Genomic DNA, 23,112 nt, shown 5'->3' with positions numbered 1-23,112 from the left:
ACACCAGATACAGCCTGGCCCTCTATCCAGGTAACCCACACCAGATACAGTCTGGCCCTCTATCCAGGTAACCCACACCAGATACAGCCTGGCCCTCACCCAGGTAACCCACACCAGATACAGCCTGGCCCTCACCCAGGTAACCCACACCAGATACAGCCTGGCCCTCACCCAGGTAACCCACACCAGATACAGTCTGGCCCTCTATCCAGGTAACCCACACCAGATACAGCCTGGCCCTCACCCAGGTAACCCACACCAGATACAGCCTGGCCCTCACCCAGGTAACCCACACCAGATACAGCCTGGCCCTCACCCAGGTAACCCACACCAGATACATCCTGGCCCTCACCCAGGTAACCCACACCAGATACAGCCTGGCCCTCATCCAGGTAACCCACACCAGATACATCCTGGCCCTCACCCAGGTAACCCACACCAGATACAGCCTGGCCCTCACCCAGGTAACCCACACCAGATACAGCCTGGCCCTCTATCCAGGTAACCCACACCAGATACAGCCTGGCCCTCTATCCAGGTAACCCACACCAGATACAGCCTGGCCCTCACCCAGGTAACCCACACCAGATACAGCCTGGCCCTCTATCCAGGTAACCCACACCAGATACAGCCTGGCCCTCACCCAGGTAACCCACACCAGATACAGCCTGGCCCTCTATCCAGGTAACCCACACCAGATACAGCCTGGCCCTCACCCAGGTAACCCACACCAGATACAGCCTGGCCCTCACCCAGGTAACCCACACCAGATACAGCCTGGCCCTCTATCCAGGTAACCCACACCAGATACAGCCTGGCCCTCTATCCAGGTAACCCACACCAGATACAGCCTGGCCCTCACCCAGGTAACCCACACCAGATACAGTCTGGCCCTCACCCAGGTAACCCACACCAGATACAGTCTGGCCCTCACCCAGGTAACCCACACCAGATACAGCCTGGCCCTCACCCAGGTAACCCACACCAGATACAGCCTGGCCCTCTATCCAGGTAACCCACACCAGATACAGCCTGGCCCTCACCCAGGTAACCCACACCAGATACAGCCTGGCCCTCTATCCAGGTAACCCACACCAGATACACCCTGGCCCTCACCCAGGTAACCCACACCAGATACAGCCTGGCCCTCACCCAGGTAACCCACACCATATACAGCCTGGCCCTCACCCAGGTAACCCACACCAGATACACCCTGGCCCTCACCCAGGTAACCCACACCAGATACAGCCTGGCCCTCACCCAGATAACCCACACCAGATACAGTCTGGCCCTCACCCAGGTAACCCACACCAGATACAGTCTGGCCCTCACCCAGGTAACCCACACCAGATACAGCCTGGCCCTCACCCAGGTAACCCACACCAGATACAGCCTGGCCCTCACCCAGGTGACCCACACCAGATACATCCTGGCCCTCACCCAGGTAACCCACACCATATACAGCCTGGCCCTCACCCAGGTAACCCACACCAGATACACCCTGGCCCTCACCCAGGTAACCCACACCAGATACAGCCTGGCCCTCACCCAGATAACCCACACCAGATACAGTCTGGCCCTCACCCAGGTAACCCACACCAGATACAGTCTGGCCCTCATCCAGGTAACCCACACCAGATACATCCTGGCCCTCACCCAGGTAACCCACACCAGATACAGCCTGGCCCTCACCCAGGTAACCCACACCAGATACAGCCTGGCCCTCTATCCAGATAACCCACACCAGATACAGCCTGGCCCTCTATCCAGGTAACCCACACCAGATACAGCCTGGCCCTCACCCAGGTAACCCACACCAGATACAGCCTGGCCCTCTATCCAGGTAACCCACACCAGATACAGCCTGGCCCTCTATCCAGGTAACCCTCACCAGATACATCCTGGCCCTCACCCAGGTAACCCACACCAGATACAGCCTGGCCCTCACCCAGGTAACCCACACCAGATACAGCCTGGCCCTCACCCAGGTAACCCACACCAGATACATCCTGGCCCTCACCCAGGTAACCCACACCAGATACAGTCTGGCCCTCACCCAGGTAACCCACACCAGATACACCCTGGCCCTCTATCCAGGTAACCCACACCAGATACAGTCTGGCCCTCACCCAGGTAACCCACACCAGATACAGCCTGGCCCTCTATCCAGGTAACCCACACCAGATACAGTCTGGCCCTCACACAGGTAACCCACACCAGATACAGCCTGGCCCTCACCCAGGTAACCCACACCAGATACAGTCTGGCCCTCTATCCAGGTAACCCACACCAGATACAGCCTGGCCCTCACCCAGGTAACCCACACCAGATACAGCCTGGCCCTCTATCCAGGTAACCCACACCAGATACAGCCTGGCCCTCACCCAGGTAACCCACACCAGATACAGCCTGGCCCTCACCCAGGTAACCCACACCAGATACAGCCTGGCCCTCACCCAGGTAACCCACACCAGATACAGCCTGGCCCTCACCCAGGTAACCCACACCAGATACAGCCTGGCCCTCACCCAGGTAACCCACACCAGATACATCCTGGCCCTCACCCAGGTAACCCACACCAGATACAGCCTGGCCCTCATCCAGGTAACCCACACCATATACATCCTGGCCCTCACCCAGGTAACCCACACCAGATACAGCCTGGCCCTCACCCAGGTAACCCACACCAGATACAGCCTGGCCCTCTATCCAGGTAACCCACACCAGATACAGCCTGGCCCTCTATCCAGACCCTCACCCAGGTAACCCACACCAGATACATCCAGACCCTCACCCAGGTAACCCACACCAGATACAGCCTGGCCCTCTATCCAGGTAACCCACACCAGATACAGCCTGGCCCTCACCCAGGTAACCCACACCAGATACAGCCTGGCCCTCTATCCAGGTAACCCACACCAGATACAGCCTGGCCCTCACCCAGGTAACCCACACCAGATACAGCCTGGCCCTCACCCAGGTAACCCACACCAGATACAGCCTGGCCCTCTATCCAGGTAACCCACACCAGATACAGCCTGGCCCTCTATCCAGGTAACCCACACCAGATACAGCCTGGCCCTCACCCAGGTAACCCACACCAGATACAGTCTGGCCCTCACCCAGGTAACCCACACCAGATACAGTCTGGCCCTCACCCAGGTAACCCACACCAGATACAGCCTGGCCCTCTATCCAGGTAACCCACACCAGATACAGCCTGGCCCTCACCCAGGTAACCCACACCAGATACAGCCTGGCCCTCTATCCAGGTAACCCACACCAGATACAGTCTGGCCCTCTATCCAGGTAACCCACACCAGATACAGCCTGGCCCTCACCCAGGTAACCCACACCAGATACAGCCTGGCCCTCACCCAGGTAACCCACACCAGATACAGCCTGGCCCTCACCCAGGTAACCCACACCAGATACATCCTGGCCCTCACCCAGGTAACCCACACCAGATACAGCCTGGCCCTCATCCAGGTAACCCACACCAGATACATCCTGGCCCTCACCCAGGTAACCCACACCAGATACAGCCTGGCCCTCACCCAGGTAACCCACACCAGATACAGCCTGGCCCTCTATCCAGGTAACCCACACCAGATACAGCCTGGCCCTCTATCCAGGTAACCCACACCAGATACAGCCTGGCCCTCACCCAGGTAACCCACACCAGATACAGCCTGGCCCTCTATCCAGGTAACCCACACCAGATACAGCCTGGCCCTCACCCAGGTAACCCACACCAGATACAGCCTGGCCCTCTATCCAGGTAACCCACACCAGATACAGCCTGGCCCTCACCCAGGTAACCCACACCAGATACAGCCTGGCCCTCACCCAGGTAACCCACACCAGATACAGCCTGGCCCTCACCCAGGTAACCCACACCAGATACATCCTGGCCCTCACCCAGGTAACCCACACCAGATACAGTCTGGCCCTCACCCAGGTAACCCACACCAGATACACCCTGGCCCTCTATCCAGGTAACCCACACCAGATACAGTCTGGCCCTCACCCAGGTAACCCACACCAGATACAGCCTGGCCCTCTATCCAGGTAACCCACACCAGATACAGTCTGGCCCTCACCCAGGTAACCCACACCAGATACAGCCTGGCCCTCACCCAGGTAACCCACACCAGATACAGTCTGGCCCTCTATCCAGGTAACCCACACCAGATACAGCCTGGCCCTCACCCAGGTAACCCACACCAGATACAGCCTGGCCCTCTATCCAGGTAACCCACACCAGATACAGCCTGGCCCTCACCCAGGTAACCCACACCAGATACAGCCTGGCCCTCACCCAGGTAACCCACACCAGATACAGCCTGGCCCTCACCCAGGTAACCCACACCAGATACAGCCTGGCCCTCACCCAGGTAACCCACACCAGATACAGCCTGGCCCTCACCCAGGTAACCCACACCAGATACATCCTGGCCCTCACCCAGGTAACCCACACCAGATACAGCCTGGCCCTCATCCAGGTAACCCACACCATATACATCCTGGCCCTCACCCAGGTAACCCACACCAGATACAGCCTGGCCCTCACCCAGGTAACCCACACCAGATACAGCCTGGCCCTCTATCCAGGTAACCCACGCCAGATACAGCCTGGCCCTCTATCCAGGTAACCCACACCAGATACAGCCTGGCCCTCACCCAGGTAACCCACACCAGATACAGCCTGGCCCTCTATCCAGGTAACCCACACCAGATACAGCCTGGCCCTCACCCAGGTAACCCACACCAGATACAGCCTGGCCCTCACCCAGGTAACCCACACCAGATACAGCCTGGCCCTCTTTCCAGGTAACCCACACCAGATACAGCCTGGCCCTCTATCCAGGTAACCCACACCAGATACAGCCTGGCCCTCACCCAGGTAACCCACACCAGATACAGTCTGGCCCTCACCCAGGTAACCCACACCAGATACAGTCTGGCCCTCACCCAGGTAACCCACACCAGATACAGCCTGGCCCTCTATCCAGGTAACCCACACCAGATACAGCCTGGCCCTCACCCAGGTAACCCACACCAGATACAGCCTGGCCCTCTATCCAGGTAACCCACACCAGATACAGTCTGGCCCTCTATCCAGGTAACCCACACCAGATACAGCCTGGCCCTCACCCAGGTAACCCACACCAGATACAGCCTGGCCCTCACCCAGGTAACCCACACCAGATACAGCCTGGCCCTCACCCAGGTAACCCACACCAGATACAGTCTGGCCCTCTATCCAGGTAACCCACACCAGATACAGCCTGGCCCTCACCCAGGTAACCCACACCAGATACAGCCTGGCCCTCACCCAGGTAACCCACACCAGATACAGCCTGGCCCTCACCCAGGTAACCCACACCAGATACATCCTGGCCCTCACCCAGGTAACCCACACCAGATACAGCCTGGCCCTCATCCAGGTAACCCACACCAGATACATCCTGGCCCTCACCCAGGTAACCCACACCAGATACAGCCTGGCCCTCACCCAGGTAACCCACACCAGATACAGCCTGGCCCTCTATCCAGGTAACCCACACCAGATACAGCCTGGCCCTCTATCCAGGTAACCCACACCAGATACAGCCTGGCCCTCACCCAGGTAACCCACACCAGATACAGCCTGGCCCTCTATCCAGGTAACCCACACCAGATACAGCCTGGCCCTCACCCAGGTAACCCACACCAGATACAGCCTGGCCCTCACCCAGGTAACCCACACCAGATACAGCCTGGCCCTCTATCCAGGTAACCCACACCAGATACAGCCTGGCCCTCTATCCAGGTAACCCACACCAGATACAGCCTGGCCCTCACCCAGGTAACCCACACCAGATACAGTCTGGCCCTCACCCAGGTAACCCACACCAGATACAGTCTGGCCCTCACCCAGGTAACCCACACCAGATACAGCCTGGCCCTCACCCAGGTAACCCACACCAGATACAGCCTGGCCCTCTATCCAGGTAACCCACACCAGATACAGCCTGGCCCTCACCCAGGTAACCCACACCAGATACAGCCTGGCCCTCTATCCAGGTAACCCACACCAGATACACCCTGGCCCTCACCCAGGTAACCCATACCAGATACAGCCTGGCCCTCACCCAGGTAACCCACACCATATACAGCCTGGCCCTCACCCAGGTAACCCACACCAGATACACCCTGGCCCTCACCCAGGTAACCCACACCAGATACAGTCTGGCCCTCACCCAGGTAACCCACACCAGATACAGCCTGGCCCTCACCCAGGTAACCCACACCAGATACAGCCTGGCCCTCTATCCAGGTAACCCACACCAGATACAGCCTGGCCCTCACCCAGGTAACCCACACCAGATACAGCCTGGCCCTCTATCCAGGTAACCCACACCAGATACACCCTGGCCCTCACCCAGGTAACCCATACCAGATACAGCCTGGCCCTCACCCAGGTAACCCACACCATATACAGCCTGGCCCTCACCCAGGTAACCCACACCAGATACACCCTGGCCCTCACCCAGGTAACCCACACCAGATACAGCCTGGCCCTCACCCAGATAACCCACACCAGATACAGTCTGGCCCTCACCCAGGTAACCCACACCAGATACAGTCTGGCCCTCACCCAGGTAACCCACACCAGATACAGCCTGGCCCTCACCCAGGTAACCCACACCAGATACAGCCTGGCCCTCACCCAGGTGACCCACACCAGATACATCCTGGCCCTCACCCAGGTAACCCACACCATATACAGCCTGGCCCTCACCCAGGTAACCCACACCAGATACACCCTGGCCCTCACCCAGGTAACCCACACCAGATACAGCCTGGCCCTCACCCAGATAACCCACACCAGATACAGTCTGGCCCTCACCCAGGTAACCCACACCAGATACAGTCTGGCCCTCATCCAGGTAACCCACACCAGATACATCCTGGCCCTCACCCAGGTAACCCACACCAGATACAGCCTGGCCCTCACCCAGGTAACCCACACCAGATACAGCCTGGCCCTCTATCCAGGTAACCCACACCAGATACAGCCTGGCCCTCTATCCAGGTAACCCACACCAGATACAGCCTGGCCCTCACCCAGGTAACCCACACCAGATACAGCCTGGCCCTCTATCCAGGTAACCCACACCAGATACAGCCTGGCCCTCTATCCAGGTAACCCACACCAGATACAGCCTGGCCCTCACCCAGGTAACCCACACCAGATACAGCCTGGCCCTCTATCCAGGTAACCCACACCAGATACAGCCTGGCCCTCACCCAGGTAACCCACACCAGATACAGTCTGGCCCTCACCCAGGTAACCCACACCAGATACAGCCTGGCCCTCACCCAGGTAACCCACACCAGATACAGCCTGGCCCTCACCCAGGTGACCCACACCAGATACATCCTGGCCCTCACCCAGGTAACCCACACCATATACAGCCTGGCCCTCACCCAGGTAACCCACACCAGATACACCCTGGCCCTCACCCAGGTAACCCACACCAGATACAGCCTGGCCCTCACCCAGGTAACCCACACCAGATACAGCCTGGCCCTCTATCCAGGTAACCCACACCAGATACAGCCTGGCCCTCTATCCAGGTAACCCACACCAGATACAGCCTGGCCCTCACCCAGGTAACCCACACCAGATACAGTCTGGCCCTCACCCAGGTAACCCACACCAGATACAGTCTGGCCCTCACCCAGGTAACCCACACCAGATACAGCCTGGCCCTCACCCAGGTAACCCACACCAGATACAGCCTGGCCCTCTATCCAGGTAACCCACACCAGATACAGCCTGGCCCTCACCCAGGTAACCCACACCAGATACAGCCTGGCCCTCTATCCAGGTAACCCACACCAGATACACCCTGGCCCTCACCCAGGTAACCCATACCAGATACAGCCTGGCCCTCACCCAGGTAACCCACACCATATACAGCCTGGCCCTCACCCAGGTAACCCACACCAGATACAGCCTGGCCCTCACCCAGGTAACCCACACCAGATACAGTCTGGCCCTCACCCAGGTAACCCACACCAGATACAGCCTGGCCCTCACCCAGGTAACCCACACCAGATACAGCCTGGCCCTCTATCCAGGTAACCCACACCAGATACAGCCTGGCCCTCACCCAGGTAACCCACACCAGATACAGCCTGGCCCTCTATCCAGGTAACCCACACCAGATACACCCTGGCCCTCACCCAGGTAACCCATACCAGATACAGCCTGGCCCTCACCCAGGTAACCCACACCATATACAGCCTGGCCCTCACCCAGGTAACCCACACCAGATACACCCTGGCCCTCACCCAGGTAACCCACACCAGATACAGCCTGGCCCTCACCCAGATAACCCACACCAGATACAGTCTGGCCCTCACCCAGGTAACCCACACCAGATACAGTCTGGCCCTCACCCAGGTAACCCACACCAGATACAGCCTGGCCCTCACCCAGGTAACCCACACCAGATACAGCCTGGCCCTCACCCAGGTGACCCACACCAGATACATCCTGGCCCTCACCCAGGTAACCCACACCATATACAGCCTGGCCCTCACCCAGGTAACCCACACCAGATACACCCTGGCCCTCACCCAGGTAACCCACACCAGATACAGCCTGGCCCTCACCCAGATAACCCACACCAGATACAGTCTGGCCCTCACCCAGGTAACCCACACCAGATACAGTCTGGCCCTCATCCAGGTAACCCACACCAGATACATCCTGGCCCTCACCCAGGTAACCCACACCAGATACAGCCTGGCCCTCACCCAGGTAACCCACACCAGATACAGCCTGGCCCTCTATCCAGGTAACCCACACCAGATACAGCCTGGCCCTCTATCCAGGTAACCCACACCAGATACAGCCTGGCCCTCACCCAGGTAACCCACACCAGATACAGCCTGGCCCTCTATCCAGGTAACCCACACCAGATACAGCCTGGCCCTCTATCCAGGTAACCCACACCAGATACAGCCTGGCCCTCACCCAGGTAACCCACACCAGATACAGCCTGGCCCTCTATCCAGGTAACCCACACCAGATACAGCCTGGCCCTCACCCAGGTAACCCACACCAGATACAGTCTGGCCCTCACCCAGGTAACCCACACCAGATACAGCCTGGCCCTCACCCAGGTAACCCACACCAGATACAGCCTGGCCCTCACCCAGGTGACCCACACCAGATACATCCTGGCCCTCACCCAGGTAACCCACACCATATACAGCCTGGCCCTCACCCAGGTAACCCACACCAGATACACCCTGGCCCTCACCCAGGTAACCCACACCAGATACAGCCTGGCCCTCACCCAGATAACCCACACCAGATACAGTCTGGCCCTCACCCAGGTAACCCACACCAGATACAGTCTGGCCCTCATCCAGGTAACCCACACCAGATACATCCTGGCCCTCACCCAGGTAACCCACACCAGATACAGCCTGGCCCTCACCCAGGTAACCCACACCAGATACAGCCTGGCCCTCTATCCAGGTAACCCACACCAGATACAGCCTGGCCCTCTATCCAGGTAACCCACACCAGATACAGCCTGGCCCTCACCCAGGTAACCCACACCAGATACAGCCTGGCCCTCTATCCAGGTAACCCACACCAGATACAGCCTGGCCCTCTATCCAGGTAACCCACACCAGATACAGCCTGGCCCTCACCCAGGTAACCCACACCAGATACAGCCTGGCCCTCTATCCAGGTAACCCACACCAGATACAGCCTGGCCCTCACCCAGGTAACCCACACCAGATACAGCCTGGCCCTCACCCAGGTAACCCACACCAGATACAGCCTGGCCCTCTATCCAGGTAACCCACACCAGATACAGCCTGGCCCTCTATCCAGGTAACCCTCACCAGATACATCCTGGCCCTCACCCAGGTAACCCACACCAGATACAGCCTGGCCCTCACCCAGGTAACCCACACCAGATACAGCCTGGCCCTCACCCAGGTAACCCACACCAGATACATCCTGGCCCTCACCCAGGTAACCCACACCAGATACAGTCTGGCCCTCACCCAGGTAACCCACACCAGATACACCCTGGCCCTCTATCCAGGTAACCCACACCAGATACAGTCTGGCCCTCACCCAGGTAACCCACACCAGATACAGCCTGGCCCTCTATCCAGGTAACCCACACCAGATACAGTCTGGCCCTCACCCAGGTAACCCACACCAGATACAGCCTGGCCCTCACCCAGGTAACCCACACCAGATACAGTCTGGCCCTCTATCCAGGTAACCCACACCAGATACAGCCTGGCCCTCACCCAGGTAACCCACACCAGATACAGCCTGGCCCTCTATCCAGGTAACCCACACCAGATACAGCCTGGCCCTCACCCAGGTAACCCACACCAGATACAGCCTGGCCCTCACCCAGGTAACCCACACCAGATACAGCCTGGCCCTCACCCAGGTAACCCACACCAGATACAGCCTGGCCCTCACCCAGGTAACCCACACCAGATACAGCCTGGCCCTCACCCAGGTAACCCACACCAGATACATCCTGGCCCTCACCCAGGTAACCCACACCAGATACAGCCTGGCCCTCATCCAGGTAACCCACACCAGATACATCCTGGCCCTCACCCAGGTAACCCACACCAGATACAGCCTGGCCCTCACCCAGGTAACCCACACCAGATACAGCCTGGCCCTCTATCCAGGTAACCCACACCAGATACAGCCTGGCCCTCTATCCAGGTAACCCACACCAGATACAGCCTGGCCCTCACCCAGGTAACCCACACCAGATACAGCCTGGCCCTCTATCCAGGTAACCCACACCAGATACAGCCTGGCCCTCACCCAGGTAACCCACACCAGATACAGCCTGGCCCTCACCCAGGTAACCCACACCAGATACAGCCTGGCCCTCTATCCAGGTAACCCACACCAGATACAGCCTGGCCCTCTATCCAGGTAACCCACACCAGATACAGCCTGGCCCTCACCCAGGTAACCCACACCAGATACAGTCTGGCCCTCACCCAGGTAACCCACACCAGATACAGTCTGCCCCTCACCCAGGTAACCCACACCAGATACAGCCTGGCCCTCACCCAGGTAACCCACACCAGATACAGCCTGGCCCTCTATCCAGGTAACCCACACCAGATACAGCCTGGCCCTCACCCAGGTAACCCACACCAGATACAGCCTGGCCCTCTATCCAGGTAACCCACACCAGATACACCCTGGCCCTCACCCAGGTAACCCACACCAGATACAGCCTGGCCCTCACCCAGGTAACCCACACCATATACAGCCTGGCCCTCACCCAGGTAACCCACACCAGATACACCCTGGCCCTCACCCAGGTAACCCACACCAGATACAGCCTGGCCCTCACCCAGATAACCCACACCAGATACAGTCTGGCCCTCACCCAGGTAACCCACACCAGATACAGTCTGGCCCTCACCCAGGTAACCCACACCAGATACAGCCTGGCCCTCACCCAGGTAACCCACACCAGATACAGCCTGGCCCTCACCCAGGTGACCCACACCAGATACATCCTGGCCCTCACCCAGGTAACCCACACCATATACAGCCTGGATCTCACCCAGGTAACCCACACCAGATACACCCTGGCCCTCACCCAGGTAACCCACACCAGATACAGCCTGGCCCTCACCCAGATAACCCACACCAGATACAGTCTGGCCCTCACCCAGGTAACCCTCACCAGATACAGCCTGGCCCTCTATCCAGGTAACCCACACCAGATACAGTCTGGCCCTCATCCAGGTAACCCACACCAGATACATCCTGGCCCTCACCCAGGTAACCCACACCAGATACAGCCTGGCCCTCACCCAGGTAACCCACACCAGATACAGCCTGGCCCTCTATCCAGGTAACCCACACCAGATACAGCCTGGCCCTCTATCCAGGTAACCCACACCAGATACAGCCTGGCCCTCACCCAGGTAACCCACACCAGATACAGCCTGGCCCTCTATCCAGGTAACCCACACCAGATACAGCCTGGCCCTCTATCCAGGTAACCCACACCAGATACAGCCTGGCCCTCACCCAGGTAACCCACACCAGATACAGCCTGGCCCTCTATCCAGGTAACCCACACCAGATACAGCCTGGCCCTCACCCAGGTAACCCACACCAGATACAGCCTGGCCCTCACCCAGGTAACCCACACCAGATACAGCCTGGCCCTCTATCCAGGTAACCCACACCAGATACAGCCTGGCCCTCTATCCAGGTAACCCTCACCAGATACATCCTGGCCCTCACCCAGGTAACCCACACCAGATACAGCCTGGCCCTCACCCAGGTAACCCACACCAGATACAGCCTGGCCCTCACCCAGGTAACCCACACCAGATACATCCTGGCCCTCACCCAGGTAACCCACACCAGATACAGTCTGGCCCTCACCCAGGTAACCCACACCAGATACACCCTGGCCCTCTATCCAGGTAACCCACACCAGATACAGTCTGGCCCTCACCCAGGTAACCCACACCAGATACAGCCTGGCCCTCTATCCAGGTAACCCACACCAGATACAGTCTGGCCCTCACCCAGGTAACCCACACCAGATACAGCCTGGCCCTCACCCAGGTAACCCACACCAGATACAGTCTGGCCCTCTATCCAGGTAACCCACACCAGATACAGCCTGGCCCTCACCCAGGTAACCCACACCAGATACAGCCTGGCCCTCACCCAGGTAACCCACACCAGATACAGTCTGGCCCTCACCCAGGTAACCCACACCAGATACAGTCTGCCCCTCACCCAGGTAACCCACACCAGATACAGCCTGGCCCTCACCCAGGTAACCCACACCAGATACAGCCTGGCCCTCTATCCAGGTAACCCACACCAGATACAGCCTGGCCCTCACCCAGGTAACCCACACCAGATACAGCCTGGCCCTCTATCAAGGTAACCCACACCAGATACACCCTGGCCCTCACCCAGGTAACCCACACCAGATACAGCCTGGCCCTCACCCAGGTAACCCACACCATATACAGCCTGGCCCTCACCCAGGTAACCCACACCAGATACACCCTGGCCCTCACCCAGGTAACCCACACCAGATACAGCCTGGCCCTCACCCAGATAACCCACACCAGATACAGTCTGGCCCTCACCCAGGTAACCCACACCAGATACAGTCTGGCCCTCACCCAGGTAACCCACACCAGATACAGCCTGGCCCTCACCCAGGTAACCCACACCAGATACAGCCTGGCCCTCACCCAGGTGACCCACACCAGATACATCCTGGCCCTCACCCAGGTAACCCACACCATATACAGCCTGGATCTCACCCAGGTAACCCACACCAGATACACCCTGGCCCTCACCCAGGTAACCCACACCAGATACAGCCTGGCCCTCACCCAGATAACCCACACCAGATACAGTCTGGCCCTCACCCAGGTAACCCTCACCAGATACAGCCTGGCCCTCTATCCAGGTAACCCACACCAGATACAGTCTGGCCCTCATCCAGGTAACCCACACCAGATACATCCTGGCCCTCACCCAGGTAACCCACACCAGATACAGCCTGGCCCTCACCCAGGTAACCCACACCAGATACAGCCTGGCCCTCTATCCAGGTAACCCACACCAGATACAGCCTGGCCCTCTATCCAGGTAACCCACACCAGATACAGCCTGGCCCTCACCCAGGTAACCCACACCAGATACAGCCTGGCCCTCTATCCAGGTAACCCACACCAGATACAGCCTGGCCCTCTATCCAGGTAACCCACACCAGATACAGCCTGGCCCTCACCCAGGTAACCCACACCAGATACAGCCTGGCCCTCTATCCAGGTAACCCACACCAGATACAGCCTGGCCCTCACCCAGGTAACCCACACCAGATACAGCCTGGCCCTCACCCAGGTAACCCACACCAGATACAGCCTGGCCCTCTATCCAGGTAACCCACACCAGATACAGCCTGGCCCTCTATCCAGGTAACCCTCACCAGATACATCCTGGCCCTCACCCAGGTAACCCACACCAGATACAGCCTGGCCCTCACCCAGGTAACCCACACCAGATACAGCCTGGCCCTCACCCAGGTAACCCACACCAGATACATCCTGGCCCTCACCCAGGTAACCCACACCAGATACAGTCTGGCCCTCACCCAGGTAACCCACACCAGATACACCCTGGCCCTCTATCCAGGTAACCCACACCAGATACAGTCTGGCCCTCACCCAGGTAACCCACACCAGATACAGCCTGGCCCTCTATCCAGGTAACCCACACCAGATACAGTCTGGCCCTCACCCAGGTAACCCACACCAGATACAGCCTGGCCCTCACCCAGGTAACCCACACCAGATACAGTCTGGCCCTCTATCCAGGTAACCCACACCAGATACAGCCTGGCCCTCACCCAGGTAACCCACACCAGATACAGCCTGGCCCTCACCCAGGTAACCCACACCAGATACAGTCTGGCCCTCACCCAGGTAACCCACACCAGATACAGTCTGCCCCTCACCCAGGTAACCCACACCAGATACAGCCTGGCCCTCACCCAGGTAACCCACACCAGATACAGCCTGGCCCTCTATCCAGGTAACCCACACCAGATACAGCCTGGCCCTCACCCAGGTAACCCACACCAGATACAGCCTGGCCCTCTATCCAGGTAACCCACACCAGATACACCCTGGCCCTCACCCAGGTAACCCACACCAGATACAGCCTGGCCCTCACCCAGGTAACCCACACCATATACAGCCTGGCCCTCACCCAGGTAACCCACACCAGATACACCCTGGCCCTCACCCAGGTAACCCACACCAGATACAGCCTGGCCCTCACCCAGATAACCCACACCAGATACAGTCTGGCCCTCACCCAGGTAACCCACACCAGATACAGTCTGGCCCTCACCCAGGTAACCCACACCAGATACAGCCTGGCCCTCACCCAGGTAACCCACACCAGATACAGCCTGGCCCTCACCCAGGTGACCCACACCAGATACATCCTGGCCCTCACCCAGGTAACCCACACCATATACAGCCTGGATCTCACCCAGGTAACCCACACCAGATACACCCTGGCCCTCACCCAGGTAACCCACACCAGATACAGCCTGGCCCTCACCCAGATAACCCACACCAGATACAGTCTGGCCCTCACCCAGGTAACCCTCACCAGATACAGCCTGGCCCTCTATCCAGGTAACCCACACCAGATACAGTCTGGCCCTCATCCAGGTAACCCACACCAGATACATCCTGGCCCTCACCCAGGTAACCCACACCAGATACAGCCTGGCCCTCACCCAGGTAACCCACACCAGATACAGCCTGGCCCTCTATCCAGGTAACCCACACCAGATACAGCCTGGCCCTCTATCCAGGTAACCCACACCAGATACAGCCTGGCCCTCACCCAGGTAACCCACACCAGATACAGCCTGGCCCTCTATCCAGGTAACCCACACCAGATACAGCCTGGCCCTCTATCCAGGTAACCCACACCAGATACAGCCTGGCCCTCACCCAGGTAACCCACACCAGATACAGCCTGGCCCTCTATCCAGGTAACCCACACCAGATACAGCCTGGCCCTCACCCAGGTAACCCACACCAGATACAGCCTGGCCCTCACCCAGGTAACCCACACCAGATACAGCCTGGCCCTCTATCCAGGTAACCCACACCAGATACAGCCTGGCCCTCTATCCAGGTAACCCTCACCAGATACATCCTGGCCCTCACCCAGGTAACCCACACCAGATACAGCCTGGCCCTCACCCAGGTAACCCACACCAGATACAGCCTGGCCCTCACCCAGGTAACCCACACCAGATACATCCTGGCCCTCACCCAGGTAACCCACACCAGATACAGTCTGGCCCTCACCCAGGTAACCCACACCAGATACACCCTGGCCCTCTATCCAGGTAACCCACACCAGATACAGTCTGGCCCTCACCCAGGTAACCCACACCAGATACAGCCTGGCCCTCTATCCAGGTAACCCACACCAGATACAGTCTGGCCCTCACCCAGGTAACCCACACCAGATACAGCCTGGCCCTCACCCAGGTAACCCACACCAGATACAGTCTGGCCCTCTATCCAGGTAACCCACACCAGATACAGCCTGGCCCTCACCCAGGTAACCCACACCAGATACAGCCTGGCCCTCTATCCAGGTAACCCACACCAGATACAGCCTGGCCCTCACCCAGGTAACCCACACCAGATACAGCCTGGCCCTCTATCCAGGTAACCCACACCAGATACAGCCCACACTTCCGCTCCATTCATGTTGACAGTGGCGCCAGTATTTTCCTGCTTGTCACACAGCTGTTGAAAGAGACTGCAATTATTTGAAATAGTTTCTGAAGGTTTGAAGAAATGGTGCATGTTCACATCCTGACTACTCATTAGATGATGCCAGATCTCACATCCTGACTACTCAATGTTATTACTAGATGTGTTATTAGATGATGCCAGATCTCACATCCTGACTACTCATAGTTATTACTAGATGTGTTATTAGATGATGCCAGATCTCACATCCTGACTACTCAATGTTATTACTAGATGTGTTATTAGATGATGCCAGATCTCACATCCTGACTACTCAATGTTATTACTAGATGTGTTATTAGATGATGCCAGATCTCACATCCTGACTACTCATAGTTATTACTAGATGTGTTATTAGATGATGCCAGATCTCACATCCTGACTACTCAATGTTATTACTAGATGTGTTATTAGATGATGCCAGATCTCACATCCTGACTACTCATAGTTATTTCTACATGTGTTATTAGATGATGCCAGATCTCACATCCTGACTACTCATAGTTATTACTAGATGTGTTATTAGATGATGCCAGATTTCATGTGGTCGGATGTGTGTTCGTCACTCTTTCCCCAGTGAGGGTCCTGCAGGTTTGGAGAGGAAGTTGACCAAGCTGGAAGCCATGGTTAGGATGCTGCAGGATGACCTGAAGAAGGTAACACACCAACACACACAACACACAACATAAGTCTCCTCTCTCTCTGTCGTCGTTTCAGCAAATTGATGGGAAAAATGGCCGTCAGTAACCACACAAGTCAATACATGCACTTTAACTCAGAAACGAACCATGCAGACAACAACGCTCAAACTAATGGACTACTCTGGATGAACAGATTGGTGTGTGTACTGGATCTCTACGTTTGTCAAAGCTGCCTACTGTTTTCTCATTTTTCACTTAGGACAGGGAGGTATCTTAGGACAGGGAGGTATCTCAGGACAGGGAGGTATCTCAGGACAGGGAGGTATCTCAGGACAGGGAGGTATCTCAGGACAGGGAGGTATCTCAGGACAGGGAGGTATCTCAGGACAGGGAGGTATCTCAGGACAGGGAGGTATCTCAGGACAGGGAGGTATCTCAGGACAGGGAGGTATCTTAGGACAGGGAGGTATCTCAGGACAGGGAGGTATCTCAGGACAGGGAGGTATCTCAGGACAGGGAGGTATCTTAGGACAGGGAGGTATCTTAGGACAGGGAGGTATCTCAGGACAGGGAGGTATCTCAGGACAGGGAGGTATCTCAGGACAGGGAGGTATCTCAGGACAGGGAGGTATCTTAGGACAGGGAGGTATCTCAGGACAGGGAGGTATCTCAGGACAGGGAGGTATCTCAGGACAGGGAGGTATCTCAGGACAGGGAGGTATCTCAGGACAGGGAGGTATCTCAGGACAGGGAGGTATCTCAGGACAGGGAGGTATCTCAGGACAGGGAGGTATCTCAGGACAGGGAGGTATCTCAGGACAGGGAGGTATCTCAGGACAGGGAGGTATCTCAGGACAGGGAGGTATCTCAGAACAGGGAGGTATCTCAGGACAGGGAGGTATCTCAGGACAGGGAGGTATCTCAGGACAGGGAGGTATCTCAGGACAGGGAGGTATCTCAGGACAGGGAGGTATCTCAGGACAGGGAGGTATCTGCATATCATGGCTCAGGGATATGAGCAACGAGTGTTGGAACAAACTTGGTCACACACAGTTTTCTGTCCTTTTAGTTAGTGAATCAGCAAGTTGTGTCATTCCCAGTGTCTGTTATACAATGTTGCTAATCTCTCTAACTCCTCTCTCTCCCTCTATCCCTCCTCCCTCCCCCTCTCTCTCCCTCTATCCCTCCTCCCTCTATCCCTCCTCCCTCCCCCTCTCTCTCCCTCTATCCCTCCTCCCTCCCCCTCTCTCTCCCTCTATCCCTCCTCCCTCCTATCTTCTCCCTCTATCCCTCCTCCCTCCTATCCCCCTCTCTCTCCCTCTATCCCTCCTCCCTCTATCCCTCCTCCCTCTATCCCTCCTCCCTCTATCCCTCCTCCCTCTATCCCTCCTCCCTCCCCCTCTCTCTCCCTCTATCCCTCCTCCCTCTCCTATCTCTCCCTCACCCTCTCTCTCCCTCTATCCTTCCTCCCTCTCCTATCTCTCTCTCTCCCTCTCCTATCTCTCCCTCCCCCTCTCCCTCTATCCCTCCTCCCTCTCCTATCTCTCCCCCTCCCCTCTCTCCCCTCCCTCTATCCCTTGTCCCCCTCCAATCCCTCCCACCCTCCTTCTCTCCCCCTCCCTCCTCTCTCACCCTCCTCCCTCTATCCCTCCTCCCTCTCCAATCCCTCCATCCCTCCTCCCTCTCCAATCCCTCCATCCCTCCTCCCTCTCCAATCCCTCCATCCCTCCTCCCTCTCCAATCCCTCCCACCCTCCTTCTCTCCCCCTCTCTCCTCCCTCTATCCCTCCTCCCTCTTCAATCCCTCCCAACCTCCTCCTCTACCCATCCATCCCTCCTCCCTCTCCAATCCCTCCCACCCTCCTTCTCTCCCCCTCCTCTCTCCCTCCTCCCCCCACCCTCCTCCCTCTCCAATCCCTCCCAACCTCCTTCTCTCCCCCTCCCTCCTCTCTCACCCTCCTTGTCCCTCTATCCCTCCTCCCTCTCCAATCCATCCCACCCTCCTTCTCCCTCTACCTCTCTCTATCCCTCTACTTCTCTATCTCTCCCATTATCTCTCCTTTCCTTCCTTCCCTCCCTCATTCTCCCTCTCCTTTCCTTCCCTCCCTCCTTCTCCCTCCCTCTCCTTTCCTTCCCTCCCTCCTTCTCCTTCCCTCCCTCCTTCTCCTTTCCTTCCCTCCCTCCCTCTCCAATCCCTCCCAACCTCCTTCTCTCCCCCTCCCTCCTCTCTCACCCTCCTTGTCCCTCTATCCCTCCTCCCTCTCCAATCCATCCCACCCTCCTTCTCCCTCTACCTCTCTCTATCCCTCTACTTCTCTATCTCTCCCATTCTCTCCTTTCCTTCCTTCCCTCCCTCATTCTTCCTTTCCTTCCCTCCCTCCTTCTCCCTCCCTCTCCTTTCCTTCCCTCCCTCCTTCTCCTTCCCTCCCTCCTTCTCCTTTCCTTCCCTCCCTCCCTCTCCTTTCCTTCCCTCCCTCCTTCTCCTTTCCTTCCCTCCCTCTCCCTCCTTTCCTTCCTTCCCTCCCTCCCTCTCCCTCCTTTCCTTCCCTCTCTCCTTTCCTTCCTTCCCTTCTTCTCCCTTCCTTCCCTCCCTCATTCTCCCTTTCCTTCCCTCCCTCATTCTCCCTTTCCTTCCCTCCCTCCTTATCCCTCTCCTTCCCTCCCTCCCTCTCCTTTCCTTCCCTCATTCTCCCTTTCCTTCCCTCACTCCTTCTCCCTTTCCTTCCTTCACTCCCTCTCCTTTCCTTCCCTCTCTCCCTTCCCTCCCTCCTTCTCCTTTCCTTCCCTCCCTCATTCTCCCTTTCCTTCCCTCCCTCCCTCCTTCTCCCTCTCCTTTCCTTCCTTCCCTCCCTCCTTCTCCCTCTCCTTTCCTTCCCTCCCTCCTTCTCCCTCTCATTTCCTTCCTCTTCCTTTCCTTCCCATACTCCTTCTCCCTCTCCTTTCCTTCCCCCCCTCTCCCTTCCTTGCCTCCCAACTTCTCCCTCTCCTTTCCTTCCCTCTCCTACTCCCTCTCCTTTCCTTCTTTCCCTCCCTCCTTCTCCTTTCCTTCCCTCCCTCCTTCTCCCTCTCCTTTCTTTCCCTTACTCCTTCTCCCTCTCCTTTCCTTCCCCCTCCCTATCCTTTCCCTCACCTCTCATTTCCTTCCCTTACTCCTTCTTCTCCCTCTCCTTTCATTCCCTCCCTCCTTCTCCCTCTCCTTTCCTTCCCTCCTTCTCCCTCTCCTTTCCTTCCCTCCCTCCTTCTCCCGCTCCCTTTCCTTCCTTCCCTCCCTCCTTCTCCCCCTCCTTGTAGGAGCGTGAGGAGAAGCAGCGTCTCCATCTACAGATCAAGATGCTATGGGAAGATAACCAGCGGCTGCAGGAGGAGTCCCAGAGCTCTGCTGCCAAACTCAAGAAGTTCACAGAGTGGGTTTTCAACACCATCGACATGAACTGAGACAGAGCGAGAGGAGAGGGGAGGAAGAGGAGGAGGAAGTGATGAAAGGAAGCGGGAGAAGAGGAGGAGAGAGAGAGGAGGAAGAGGGAGAAGAGAAGGAGAGGGAGAAGAGGAAGAGAGAAAGTGATTGTCCTTGACTCTAGCCAAACAAAGGGACCAGTGCCAACCACCCCAAAACCATTTCCCCTTCTCCCTGGAACTCAATGAAGGATGTATTCCAACCCCCATGTCTCCTTCTTACCCTCGGTGAAGGATATATTCCAACCCCCATGTCTCCTTCTTACCCTCGGTGAAGGATATATTCCAACCCCCATGTCTCCTTCTTACCCTCGGTGAAGGATATATTCCAACCCCCATGTCTCCTTCTTACCCTCGGTGAAGGATGTATTCCAACCCCCATGTCTCCTTCTTACCCTCGGTGAAGGATATATTCCAACCCCCATGTCTCCTTCTTACCCTCGGTGAAGGATGTATTCCAACCCCCATGTCTCCTTCTTACCCTCGGTGAAGGATGTATTCCAACCCCCATGTCTCCTTCTTACCCTCGGTGAAGGATGTATTCCAACCCCAATGTCTCCTTCTTACCCTCGGTCGTCAGTAAAGTTCCCTTCTCACACTCAGGACCAGAGCCTAGAAGGACAATGTTCTTATGTTAAATAATACTGTCCTCACACACTGGCTGAGGAGGTGTGTATTTGTGATGTGGTTTCAGTACTGCCCAGAAATACTGGAGCTCAGAAGACTTGAGCGTTCCCCCGTCGTCTCCTCCCACAGTGTCTGAGCTGACTTCACTCTGGGAGTGGTAGGAAGACAGAGAGAGAGTTATGTTTACCCAGATAGCCTCAGTGTCTGTACAGTACATCTCTTCAGCTGAGGCCTCAGTGTCTGTACAGTACATCTCTTCAGCTGAGGCCTCAGAACATAGACCACGCTAACTGTAACAGCCCCGGTGGAAACTGGAATCGCCCCTCTCTCTTCCCTCTCTCTTCCCTCTCTCCTCCCTCTCTCTTCCCTCTCTCTTCCCTCTCTCTTCCCTCTCCCTCCCTCTCCCTCCCTCCCTTCTTCTCTCCTCCCTCTCCCTCCCTCCCTTCTTCTCTCCTCCCTCTCCCTCTCCTTCTCTCCTCCCTCTCCCTCTCTCCTCCCTCTCCTTCTCTCCTCCCTCTCCCTCTCCTTCTCTCCTCCCTCTCTCCTCCCTCTCCTCTCCTCCCTCTCCTTCTCTCCTCCCTCTCCCTCTCCTTCTCTCCTCCCTCTCTCCTCCCTCTCCTTCTCTCCTCCCTCTCCCTCCCTCTCCCTCCCTCTCTCATTATCTCCTCCCTCTCCCTCTCCTTCTCTCCTCCCTATCCCTCTCCTTCTCTCCTCCCTCTCCCTCTCTCCTCCATCTCTCTTCCCTCTCTTCTCATTCTCTCTTCCCTCTCCCTCTCTCCTCCTTCCCTCTCTCTCTCTCCTCCCTCCCCTTTCTCCACCTCTCCTCCTCTCCTTCACTCCTCCTCACCAAACCCTGACTCATCTAATGCTACTTCTGTCTACAACTATCCCAATAGACAGACAGACAGATGGAGGGACTAGACAGACAGCCCTGCCTGCTGTTTTCTGTCCAATCACATTCCTTTACTTACAAGGGAACAAACATAGAGATCATCACCTTCAACCCGTTTCTATTGGACCAACCAAGTAGAGAGAATGAAGAGCCAGCGATCCAGGTACCTACTGGGTTAACTGGGTGTCTATGGAATACTGGACATTGTGACTAAGGGATTGTGTCTGTACTGCTTTGGACCAGGGCATGTGTTTCTAACATCTGACAGGGAACTTTCCAAGAGTCTGGAAAAAATAGGTATTTTGGCAGTTGGAGTTTTGTCCACCCCCCCCCCCCCCCCCCCACCATATTGCCCTCCAACTAGTGTCATTGACCAGTAATGTGTTACGTCCGAGCCCAGATACCTAGCACTCCAAGCTACCCCCCAACCACACACACATTCTGACCCCCCCAAACCACATCTGACCCCCAAAACTACACTCTGACCCCCCCAACCCGCACTCTGACCCCCCCAAAACTACACTCTGACCCCCCCAACCCGCACTCTGACCCCCCCAACCCACACTCTGACCCCCCCAAAACTACACTCTGACCCCCCCCAAACTACACTCTGACCCCCCCCCCCCCAAAACTGCACTCTGACCCCCCCAACCCGCACTCTGACCCCCTCAAAACTGCACTCTGACCCCCCCAACCCGCACTCTGACCCCCCCAAACTACACTAACTCTCCCAAACCACATCTGACACCCCCAACCCACACTCTGACCCCCCCCAAAACTACACTCTGACCCCCCCCAAACTACACTCTGACCCCCCCCCCCCCCCAAAACTGCACTCTGACCCCCCCAACCCGCACTCTGACCCCCCCAAAACTGCACTCTGACCCCCCCAACCCGCACTCTGACCCCCCCAAACTACACTAACTCTCCCAAACCACATCTGACCCCCCCCAAAACTACATCTGACACCCCCAAACCACACTCTGACCCCCCCCCCCCCCCCCCCAAACCACATCTGACCCCCCTCAGAAACATCCGGCAGCCCCAGTCCCAGAATCCATTGTAGGTGCTTGTGACACTT

General features: G+C 57.2%; 1 protein-coding gene across 2 annotated transcripts in view; it reads left to right on the top strand.

Moving 5' to 3' along the window:
* The window catches only part of LOC139555968 (signal-induced proliferation-associated 1-like protein 1), a 122,513-nt gene extending 99,895 nt beyond the window's left edge, over positions 1-22,618 (top strand). For both annotated transcript variants that reach the window (XM_071369391.1, XM_071369390.1), the window contains exons 23-24: positions 16,997-17,075; positions 20,351-22,618. In XM_071369391.1, the coding sequence (XP_071225492.1) occupies positions 16,997-17,075; positions 20,351-20,494 (223 nt within the window). In that variant the 3' untranslated portion in view covers positions 20,495-22,618. The remainder of the gene's footprint in view (positions 1-16,996; positions 17,076-20,350) is intronic.
* Positions 22,619-23,112: the final 494 nt, after the last annotated feature.

The sequence above is a fragment of the Salvelinus alpinus genome, chromosome 27 (assembly GCF_045679555.1).
Source record: "Salvelinus alpinus chromosome 27, SLU_Salpinus.1, whole genome shotgun sequence".
In the NCBI taxonomy this organism is placed as follows: domain Eukaryota; kingdom Metazoa; phylum Chordata; class Actinopteri; order Salmoniformes; family Salmonidae; genus Salvelinus; species Salvelinus alpinus.
The sequence above is the reverse complement of the archived record's forward strand: the minus strand, read 5'-3'. Positions and strand labels throughout refer to the sequence as shown.